This window comes from Notothenia rossii (genome assembly GCF_949606895.1).
Source record: "Notothenia rossii genome assembly, chromosome: 11".
Taxonomy (NCBI): domain Eukaryota; kingdom Metazoa; phylum Chordata; class Actinopteri; order Perciformes; family Nototheniidae; genus Notothenia; species Notothenia rossii.
In genome coordinates this window covers 17,359,748-17,371,925 of record NC_136910.1, presented here as the reverse complement: position 1 = coordinate 17,371,925, position 12,178 = coordinate 17,359,748, and the positions used below count along the sequence as shown (strand labels likewise).

The following is a 12,178-nucleotide window of genomic DNA, read 5'->3' as shown; positions in this document are numbered from 1 at the left end:
CCCTGTTTTCTCTCTGTGGACTTTCCCCTGCGGAAGTGGCCGTTAAAGTTGCCAGGTACAGGCGAAATAAGAGCCGCCACATGGTATGTGCTATCTTACCTGCAGCCCCCGGCCTATTAATACCATCTCCTGTCCAGTCCCCTGCCTGCAGCACACATGCTTCCCTCTCCCTTCTCTCGGTGCTAGAGGGCAGATCTGTGGACGGCCAGGGAGAAACAGATGCGCTTGCACAGAAACACATTCCTAGCTGTGCTCAAAGATAGTTGCTATGGCAACCATCTGTCTCTTTCGCAGCTCAGGAATCCAATGGAGAGAGAGGTGTGTGTGTGTGTGTGTGTGTGTGTGTGTGTGTGTGTGTGTGTGTGTGTGTGTGTGTGTGTGTGTGTGTGTGTGTGTGTGTGTGTGTGTGTGTGTGTGTGTGTGTGTGTGTGTGTGTGTGTGTGTGTGTGTGTGTGTGTGTGTGTGTGTGTGTGTGTGTGTGTGTGTGTGTGTGTGTGTGTGTGTGTGTGTGTGTGTGTGTGTGTGTGTGTGTGTGTGTGTGTGTGTTGCTGGTTTGGAAAAATAAGAGATGTGTTTCATGCCAGTTTTTCAAATTCAAATGTTATCATTAAGGATGTCATGGTGTCACCTTGATGAGTTCCTCTTTAGGAGAGTGTTATATTCTCGATGCTGTCACGCAGCTTTGCAGCCATCTAGATGTTTCTCTTCAGTGGTTTCAGTCAGAGGGACGGTGTGTGATTGAATGTTATAATCTGAGTTTTAACAGGGGAGCTATACAAAGATAGGGAATCCAACCCTTACGTTATGATCATGTATATTCCTTTTAACTCTAGCTCATAAGCATGGGTTACTTTTAGAAAAAGGGCCATATCATCTTTGTTTTTGTTCTGTGGACGATCAAACATTCATATTTTGATCTAAGCTGACAGCTCCGTGAAAATGGTTGACCCAACCACTGAGTCTTAGCTGTGTGTGTGACCGCATTCAATGTTTTTTTGAAGGAAACAACAGTCTTGTTGTGTTTAGCTCAAGGGAGTAACTGTCGGCTCCAGCGTCCAGATTAGAGATTTTGTTCTTCACATCAAAAGCGGCACAGACTGCTCGCTCCTGCACAGGGTTGTCCAACAGCTGCCTGTGACAGAAATACCTTTGTAAGAAGCTAAAAAAAAGCAGAACAGAAACCTAAAACGTACAGTACAGGCAGAGGAAGTGAGACAGGTAAACAAAAAAGATGAGTGAAAAGGACACAGAGAAACACTTTCACTGAGACAGACGAGCCCCTGTTTGATCACGGTCACAGCCGCTAACCCCCCCCGGAGCAGTTGACTAATCAGTGCTAATGTATTCACAGGTTGTACTACCAGTCAGTCGACCACACTGCCTCAATGTCCAGACACATACAGCCACTACAGTGACAATTCCACTAATTGATCTATTTAGTGGAATTCTATTTTGATATATTATTGTTAAAGACAATTTTTGTATGCAAAAAATGGCAGAAAATCCGGTGTTCAGCCTCTAATAAAGGAAGATTACCAGTTTTTCTCTGTTGTCATATCATATTAAACTGATCAAACAAGACATTTAAAAGCATCACTTTGAATTATAGACTGTGATGGACATTTTCTAAATGTTTCATTATTTTCTGACATGATATTGACCTAGAGATTGATTTAGAAAATCACCTGCAAATGAATCGCTAATGAAAATAATTGTTAGTTCCCGCCTTACCTGCCAACGCTAGATGTTTCTTCACCTTCAATTTCCTCCTATTATCTATAAGGAGTTGGGGCAGTCCTTCTGTCTACCTACACCTTCTGTATTACTGGGTTCAGCTCTCTTCCTCCAGGGATGCTGGGGGATTCAGTGACCTTGGAGGTCCTGGTACAGTAAACGCTGCTCCATATGAAGTGCATCAAGCCGCTTTACATCTCATCAAGGCTCATGAGTAATTAGCTGTTTTGGACCTAATGTGTGCTGTGATTACCTCATTATTACCACTGCTGTGGCTTTTATTAGGGCTCAGCAACATATCCAAGGTTTTATTTAGACAGTGCCAGTCTTCCATTACTTACTCAGAAGGACTTGGAGGTCAATCTAATGATCCTGACTTGCTGTCTGTCCATGAAGGAATGGAGAGGGGCAGCCCCGGCTTTAGATTGCCTGTCCGTCTGTTAGTCCTTGAACAGACGAGTGAGAGGCCACAGGCTGCAGACAAGCTGTCTGTCTTCAGAGAAGGGGGTGTGGGGACACTTTCTAATGGTCGTCAGTCAGGACTCGGTGTAGCTACCTGCCAATCTGGTCTGACCTGCCCGGCAGGAAATCAAGTGGGGAGAGGAGAAGAGGGAGAGAACTGGCCCTACCGCTTTGTCCCACTGCTGTTTATTTACACATTGTTGGCCTCAATGTCATTAACGTCCAGTCCAATTCTCAGGCTTATACGTCCAATTACAGCTGCTTGTTTCCAGCCGCTCGTTAGTCCTTTTAACAGCTACAGTAGCAGCAGTGTGGGTAATTTGTGACACTCGAGTAAATAAAGTAAAAGTGGGTTGAAATTGATATTGCAGGCGCCTTTAGGGCATGATAGCCAGGTATTATAAAAAATAAATATGACACCAGCAATGAGGGCTTGTTATGGGCGGGGAGTAACCAGGCAACAGGGCGACAAGATGAGGTCATTAATGGATTTATTTTTTTCCTTGGATCCTGTTGCAAAGTTGGCAACCAAAATCCCTGCGTGTGTTTGATCATCACGTAGGCTTGTTTTTTTTTCTCTCTTTAGAGCTCTGTAAACAGTATAGAGGTGTATTCAACCCCACTTTGTCTTGAGGAGTCACACACAGCCTCTCTCTCTTTCTCTCTCTCTCTCTCTCTCTCTCTCTCTCTCTCTCTCTCTCTCTCTCTCTCTCTGTCTCACACACACACGCGCAGGTGAAGGGCGTATCTCATTGCGTCACACGAGCTGCAGTGGTGATGAGTGGTGCGGAAGGAGCTGCCGTCAGTGTGCAGAGCTCTCGCTGCTCAGTGTGGAAATAGGTTTTTTGTAAACAGCTTGAAAGGGATTTTTGTTGCGGCTAAAGGGATTGTTTGGAGTTTACGTGAGAGGACACCTCAACAAAGAGGTCCAGCTGTGGGGAAATGTGCCTGTAATGTACAGCTCTGAGCAAGTGGAAAACTCAGGTAGGCTGTTCCATGTCTTCCTGAGCACAGGTGCTGTTGTTCTCTGTATCCGGGTGTGTGTCGCTGCTGTGGTTAATACATAGCGGGTGGATAGCAGATACTCTGCGTGCTATTCCATCGCCAGTTTGATGTGTTTCTCCTTTTTGTGAAATCAAGCTGCTGTTCTGTTCCTACCCACCACTGACACACATTTGTTCTTTCTTTCTCTCCCCTGCAATGTTTTCCTCACCTCCGTCCTCCTGCCCGTCTCTCTGCCTCTGCAGGGGAGTCAAGCCGGGAGCTGGGACCCCCTCCGTCGGTGGATGAGGCAGCCAACACATTGATGACGCGCCTGGGTTTCCTTCTGGGAGACAAAGTGAGCGAGGGGCCAGCCGATACCCAGTACAGCATGGAGGAACCCGAGGCAAGACAGGTAATGGTCTCACTAATGAACTGGACCTTTTTTTTGCTTGAGAAATCTGCTTTTATATCTTTTATCTCTGCATTCATTGGAGAAGAAGATACAACTCTGTTATCTTTTCTTAAAGAGCCTGTAGACAAAAAAACTAAACACCCAATGAAAGAAACTGTTTTTCCCAGCACTGCATTCAAATCTCATGATGTCACCTGATTCAGTCTTTGAGTCAATATAAGGGAAACTTTGTCTGGGGTTGTGTAATTCAAACAATTGTTGCCAAAGAATATACTCCAGTTTTGTTTTTATTGCCTTATCTGCGTTTGTTACGGTTTATCCTAATCTGATTATCTTACTCTGTATGTGATTATGACACATTTCAATCGTGGGAGATCATGCTTTGGAACTTGAACAAACACGCAGTCGTCTGCTTTCAACATTTATCTTCATAATATCAGTGTTTACACTCGGTTTTGACGGATTTTTGGATGGCAGGGTAGCTGAATCAAAAGAGTTCTGTACATTTCCCTTATACACCACCACCACAGTTTCGGAATGTATCAGTGCCTCTCCATCTAACATTGGATATCTCTACTTAGATTTGTATACAACCAATTATTTATTTCCAGCATACTTAGAACTTGTCTTATTGGAAGAAAGTTTCTTAAGGTTGAGTTGAGCTGCATGTTCTGGGTTTCTCTCCTGCATGTTAACCTTTCAATTTGGGAATTTGGCAGTTGAGCAACAAACAGCTCCTGGCACAAGAGGCCGCTCTACGCTCTGCAGCAGATGCCCTGGTTTCTCTCTCTGAACCTGGTTTGACAGGTATGAATTTTCCAAACTAAGGGAAAAAATCAGCAGCGGCAGAGAGAAAGAGAGGCAGATATAGGTAGGGGGAAAAGGGGCCAACCTGTTGCTGAATCCTTCCAACAGAGTCTGGGTATGGGCTTGCACTAAAGCAGTGTGGATAAGCGATTAGACTGATGGACTGCCTGTGCTTGATGTGAGCGCTGCTGTAGCAGTGGGGGTGTATAAATTGAGAGAGGTTTATTGAAGCGGCTCTTTTTAGAGACGTGACTCACACCAGTGCCCCGCTGCATCGTGAACACAGAACAGACCTATTGTTTAAGATATCTGCCCCAAATGCTGTTCTCCGGATATAGTTTGTGTGATTCATTATCTTCATTTTTTTTAGCAGATTATAGAGCAGGCTTTTGTTGTAATTGTGCTAATTTGCTTGGGTTTTACTAGCTTTCAATAGCATTCATTACAGTCGACACAACCAAGTTACTACCTTTTATTTACTGTAAAAGAAGCAGGCCGATATCTTCCTATTTAAAAAAAGTTGAGCTAAGGTGAAGGTTCTATTTTTCTGTAAAACACCAATCTCCCATCTTCCATTTGACATGGTTAGGTTCCTCTATTAGCTGGTGTCAGTGCTGCCAGACCTCGCCAGCAGACAGAACAAGGTGACCTTAACTCGCAGAGTGCTGTTAATTGCCTTTCATACTCTCGTGCTCAAGCTCCCTGAATAGACGCGTTGCCCCCAAGTTCAATCCAATCCACGTGCGACGCCTGAGGTCTGCACTAGGCCAGGTTCATTAGCCCAGCAGATAGCGCTGTGTTCTTTCTGTGTGTTTTTTTGTGTACTGTTTGCTTGCTCTGAGGGTCAAGCTCCTGTAAACATAACACTACACGCACACACACACACACACACACACACACACACACACACACACACACACACACACACACACACACACACACACACACACACACACACACACACACACACACACACACACACACACAGACACACACACACACACACACACACACACACACACACACACACACACACACACACACACATACACACACACACACACACACACACACACACACGAAAATCACCTACTTTAACAGAGCCTGAAATGGCCAGGGTTAGTTCTTTCAGAAAGGGACTGATGTTGTATTTGAAGGTGGATTATGTCTACAACATAATGGTTAGTTATGGCGTTACTGGAGTAAATTATATCGAAAAATATTTGAAATATTTTCCACTTATAAGTTTCAAAATGATGTGGGAAGAACAATATAACCATTTTTAAAGTAATTCAGTCCAGTTGAATGGGCCTATTTAAAGTGGCCCTATTGTGCTTTTGGGGGTTTTCCCTTTCCTCTAGTCTAGTGTGTTATATAGGTTTGTGTGCAAGTAAATGGTCTGCAAAGGCTATAATCTCAAAGTTCCTTCCAGAGGAAATCACCTCCCACACACTCCCCCCCCTAATGCCTGAAACGCCTCTATGGGACTCCTTTGTTTACTTCCGTAACATGATGACACTCATTTCTATTGGCTAATGCTCTGACAGATTGTACGTTATATGTGGGGCATTTCAGACAAATCTCTAAGCGAATGAACAACAGACCCGAAAGCTAACCAATCAGAACAGGCTGGGCTCTGGTTTCAGACCATGTCCTCTTTGTAGCTAAATTACCTTTTTGACCGTGTCATTCAAACTGCCTTTGGAGTTGGATTAGATGGATTGCCATGATATATATATATATATAAAGACATTCATGGTCCCCAGAAAAAGAATTTGATGATCCTCTGGCTTTTCCAGTGTCATCCACATTTACGTTTATAATTCAAATGTCTCAACAACAGTTGGATACATTTTCATGAAATTTGAGTCGGCCATCCATGTTCCCTCCATGATGAACTTCAAAAACATTGGTGATCCTCTGATGTTCTGTTTAGCGCCATCATCAAGTCAACATTTTAAATATGTTCAATATCTTGATTTGTGGCCAAATCCTTGAAATATAATGACATTCCCATCATCCGTCCTTCTTCCATCTGAAGTAAGCACTTAGCTCAGTAGCATGGCTGTGGACACTTTGTCATGGATCTTAGACACTTTTAAAATGTGGGTAGGGATTCTCGAGGATCAAACCCTGCGATTAATTGACCCCGATCCATCTTCTGAGCCAAAGCCTGAGGAGCCTTTCAGCAGATAATTGTCAGTTCAATCAATAATGAAAGTAATCGGCAGTTGCACTCCTATCCCAGACTGTATCCGTGTGTGGGTGTGTGTATTAGCTTAGTGTGTCCCTCAGTCTTCTTCCTGCAGATTAAACTAGACTAGATTTAGCCTTGAGGGCCACTTCACCTCTCACGATCTCTCCAGTGTTGACCTGAAGTCATCGGCATCACCGTTAAGGAGAGACCTCCATTTGTTTCAGTGTCTGATACTTAATCACTTGGCATCCCTGTTTTTCTTGCGCCTCTGCATTTCCGTTGATGCTGCATGCCTGTGTTTAGGTGTGTGTGTTTCTGTGAGATCGTCAGTGGGTGTTCGAAGCAGCAGATTAGACGCAGCAGAGTGTTATTATGTCCCCTGTTGTCTCGTCTCTTCTAACCTGAGCTGACGCAGAAGAAGGTCACTGCAGGGTGCCAAAACAAGGCTATAAGAATCATATATTTATTGTGTGATTTGAATTGTCAGTGGAATCAGGGCAGGTCTAGGAAGAACAACAGTACACAACCCCACATGTGCCATGGGACTCTGCAGAATCTGATTTGGGAAATGCCACTCCCTTTAGTTTCTAAAAAGGGAAAATTACTGTTTTCCTGCATTTAGATGTTGCCGCTCAAATCCCCGGTGTTTACGCTAACTCTCCAACGCTTGGTTATTTCCTGCCATACTCCTCAGCTGCAATACATTGTGTTGTAAGGTACCTTTTTGTAAAGCGATGTATAGGTTATATAGGTGCTATTTATTAACATTATTGGGAATAACACTAGTTATTGAATGTTTTTGTGTGTGTCAACATATTGTACATGTGTATGTTTGAGCTGTGTAGCATTACATCATTCTTGCTGAAGCTATTCCAAACCCTTATTTTTAAATTGCTACAAATATAATGTATTATATGATTGTATGTGTGTGGGAGAGGAAAGCCTTTGAAGGACCAACTACATAGAGGCAGCGGGGGTCTAAGCTTTTGAAAACAGCGATATTGAAGTGACATTTTACTCTGAATATGACTCAGATATTAAAAGTTCAAACATTTCACTTTGCCTTTTGTACTAGTGTGCACTCATTGAATTATCTGAACAAAACAAAGCGTTTTTAAAAGTCGTTTCTATCTTTTCCAGGGCCAGAACCAGAGGATCAGCCCGTGCTCCACCCTGACCAGCAGCACCGCCTCCCCCCCCGCAGGCAGCCCCTGCTCCACCCTCCCTCCTGCGATGCCTGGCCAGGCCGGCAACAGGGACTGTGCCTACGGCTCGGTCACCAGTCCCACCTCCACCCTGGAGAGCAGGGACAGCGGGATTATCGGTGAGATACACAAACAGATTTATAAAGAACAGTTTTAACAAATGTGTAAGGATAAGGCTAGAGTTATTCAATATCTTTCCCCTTTGTTCCATTAACAAACCAACACATTATTTATAAACTCACAGTCTCTTTTAGAGATCTGGGGACATTTAAAACAGCATAATTGATGTATAAAGTAGAAAGAAAGATGCCTCCCCACTGTATCCAGAAGCTATTTTAAATTTGAGTAAGTCTGTATGAACTAAGAGGTATTTGAATTTTTACAAAAGTAGGACCAAATGCAAGATATAAAACAGTCAAGGGAGCTACGTGGGGAATAGCTTTGAAAAGCAAATCAAAATGTATAATACACTTTTATTATAATTCACTTAAAAAACAAAACAATATATCTACCAAAAACATTGCAACTAAGATGAAGATGATTTGCAAATATAAAACATTGGTGTGAACACTTATTTATATGAGTGTATATGAATTTAGGGGGGATTTTTTGCGCATATTAAATGAGTCTTTATTTTCAGTATATACCACATAATAAATGTATAAAGGGTAAGCTAAGGCTTTAGCCTACACTTACACTTTGCTTTGGAATATCACTATTTCAAAAGCAGAGGCTGATTATTGTTATGATTATTTATTTAGACCCTCCAGAAAAACACGGGCAAAAATCCTTGTTTATGCGGGCTAACATCCTTGATTATGCGATTAAACATGCATGGTTTTTATGTGTTTTTATGCGGTGAAATTGCAGGAAGTTGCGAAATATGCGGAAAGTTGCGAAATATGCTAAATATTTTTTTTTTCAAATATTGGGCTGTCTTATTTATTCTCTCTCACACACAACCTGCCACTAACGTTAAACCCCTTTACTATTCAATTAAACACATTCAATGTTTATTTATTGTAAAAGCAATTGGGCTATTTTAATCACACTCTCTCTCACACACACACACACACACACACACACACACACACACACACACACACACACACACACACACACACACACACACACACACACACACACACACACACACAAACACACACACACACACACACACACACACACACACACACACACACACACACACACTTCTCCGCCTCATTCTGTTTTCATTTACTCGTTCGTTATCTGAACAGCTTCAATCTTGTAGGCTACTCACCTCGTTTCTTGTAGCCCTCGAAAGGGTTTTGGAGATTGATGCCTCGGTGAATGTGAGTTGTTTGGCTTTCTTGTCCGCAGCAGCAGAAAGCATTTTCAAATGAATTTGAATGAATCAAAGTGGGTCGTCACAGTCGATTTTCTCTTATGCTCCAACACACAGTTGCACGGGGTGCAGAATAGTTTCCCCCCACTTTCGTGAAAGACATCGGGGCACAGCTTTGCCCGGTCTTTAGTAGAAATGTTCGTCGGTAAATGAGATGGATCAGATTTTTTCATCTTGGTGTTTTCTCTCTCGTGTGAGTTCCACACGTTCACTCTACGTTCTGTGATGCGCGAGCTGATGACATCGCGTCATCATCATCACTACTTCACGTCAAGACGAGTTAACTTTTTTTTCTCTCAACTTTGTGTGGAAAAATGCGGGGATTATGCATAAATATGCGCCCTTTTAAAAATCTGCGCCATTTTGTTGATTATGCTGTAAATTCTGTGATCGCATAATCACTTTTTTCAGGGGGGTCTATTTATTGTACATGTGTATATTTAAAACAAAAGACTTACTAAGTAACTAACTAACTAACTAATAAGATATGTATTTGCGTCCAGTATGGTGAGAAGAGAATTACAAGTGGTGGAAAACCAAATAATGCCAAGCGAGAAACCAAATAACTGTCTATAAAAGACAGGATTTAAAAAACAAAAATATTCAACCTTACCTGCTCATCCTGTTCGATTCAAAGCCTCTGATACCTGAGAGTTACATCTTGTGACAGTCAGTGGGAACATGCCTCATTTTACAGCTTTGTTCGAATCACCCCAAAAACGCTCTCTTGTCCCCTTTAGCTCAAAATGTAAACATCTGAGTTTCCAGACAGACTTTGGCACTTCTCATGCACAGTCAGAACCAGTCTCTCCTCCTACGGGAAGACAATTCAGTTGCTTATATCATGTTGACATCCACTGCCGCATTGTTAGCAAGATAACAGGAGAGATAATCGCTCACTGATGTGAAGCGCTGATGTCAATACAGGTGCCAACACTGTTTCCATGCAACAATAATGAACACCTGCGTTCAGAACATCCATAAAATGTAAGTGTGGAATCAGACGCCCGGGTTGTGAAAATGGACTGAAAGTACGAGGCTCATTTCTCACAATAAAACCATCATAGCTGTATATGCAACATAACTAATATTGATTTTTGGTTCTGCTGCAGCCACACTGACCAGCTACTCAGAGAACATGGAGCGAGGCGGGAAATACGGCGAGGGCTCCCGGGGAAACCTGAAGCTGTGGCAGTCCCAGAAATCAGGCATGGACTCGTTCCTGTACCGGGTGGATGAAAACATGACCGCCTCCACCTACAGCCTCAACAAAATCCCTGAGCGCAACCTGGAGAGCATGTCCTCCCACTCCGCCCACTCCATCCCTCTGTACCTCATGCCCCGCCCTAACTCTGTGGCTGGTGAGTCCCCTTCCTCTTTCCCTTACTCTCCTTTGGAAGTACAAAGGGAGGACAGTTTGTCTAAGGAGCCGGAAATATGGTTATTTACACGAGCAGTATACCAATTTTGCCAAAGTGGAGTACTTTTTCTGGCAAAATGGGATTGAACTGCTCTTTCTATTTTTGGCTCCTTTATTTGGCATCCTCACTTCTGTCATGTTCTCTTTCCTTGCTTGTTTCCTTCCTTGATGAACTGTGATCCTTCCCTTTGAATTCTTTCATTGATACATCCATGTGTGTGGCCATGGATGTATCAATGAAACTGAAGAATAGATTTTTCAGAGTCATACATGGGATACATGTATGATTCTAAATCTTGAGACATTTGTTTTGCCAACTTTCAGCTAGTCTTTCCTCCAACGTTCAAAAAGCATTCTCAACACCTTGAAATGCCTTCACCTTTTCTTGTCTGTCATTGGCTATAAGCAGTTTATCAGATTTTAGACATAAATATCCCATAGTTTGGTTAATTATTGACCGCCAGAGGTTCAGTAGGGAAACATCTGATCTGTAAACCTTCATATAACCAATTCATTTCTGAACAAATTGAACACAAATCTCAAACCTCCACAGCACATTACTCCTGCTAATCTGTGATAAACCAGCCTCAACTCTCTCAAATGTGAGGCTTGGTTAGAAGAGGAGATCAATTGTGGTTTGCTTTGATTCTTTTTTCATTTTAAATACATTCCTTAACTATCTGGAAAAACAATTGTTGTTCCTCAACTTTTGAGCGTTTGTGTTTACATTTTGGCTAGCGGCAAATCCATGGTGGTATTTAGTTCAAGTATTACAACCCTGTGGTGTGGATCGAAACCACAGAGCAGAATAATAGTGTGGGAAAAACAGCTTCAGCAGGAGAACATACTGCGGCTGGAAAGATATCACATACAAAACAGGCATTTGTGTCTGACAGAGGTCTCATTGATGTGTGTTTCAGAGCCTTCGGAAAAATAACAGCAAATGTATCATGAAAAATGTCAGTTTCATAACAGCGAAGCAGTCCTAATGGGCCTGATTGTGTTATTGTCCTCATCTTGAGAGAGGCTGGTACAGACGATGAGCTCTATTATGCACTTAACCCACTCCCACTGGGGGGGAAAAGCGTTTGCACGTACTGTAGACACGCACATAATATTTCACTAAACACTGTAATATGCCTGACAAGGCCCGTCACCACAGCTATGACCTTCTATTTATGCCGGTCGTGTTCTGCTGTTTGACACTGCTGTCTGGCAGCGATGCGACTCTGCCGGGGTTTAGAGATTCACCCTCGATCTCATCCCCGCCCCTCAATACCCAGACCTTCAAAGGAGCCTGAGTGAGCTGGAGACGGCTTAAAAGACGTACTATAAGCTGCAGATGATGCAAAAAATAAAGAGAGAGAGGCAGCGGGGGAGAAAAAAAAACATGATAATGTTTCTGAATGCATTTGTATTTGTCAGGAACATGAATTCAGAAGGAGAGGGAGACGGATACATTCGGGAGAGGAGTGAAAGTAGAGTTTCGTAATCTCTCGCTCCCTCTCACTCTCTCCTCCACAAATAATTATTAGACGATGTAGGGATGGGAGGCGAGCACAGGCTGAGG

The 12,178-nt window shown here is 42.9% G+C and overlaps 1 protein-coding gene across 16 annotated transcripts in view; it reads left to right on the top strand.

Annotated features, from left to right (window-relative positions):
• tanc2b (tetratricopeptide repeat, ankyrin repeat and coiled-coil containing 2b) overlaps positions 1-12,178 on the top strand; it is a 167,293-nt gene that overhangs the window by 119,106 nt on the left and 36,009 nt on the right. For 15 of the 16 annotated variants that reach the window (XM_079658089.1, XM_079658088.1, XM_079658086.1 and 12 more), the window contains 3 exons: positions 3,444-3,592; positions 7,737-7,920; positions 10,301-10,549. In XM_079658089.1, the coding sequence (XP_079514215.1) occupies positions 3,444-3,592; positions 7,737-7,920; positions 10,301-10,549 (582 nt within the window). Of the gene's footprint in view, positions 1-2,946; positions 3,181-3,443; positions 3,593-7,736; positions 7,921-10,300; positions 10,550-12,178 lie in introns of those variants that run through there. The other variant, XM_079658081.1, reaches the window with a different exon arrangement.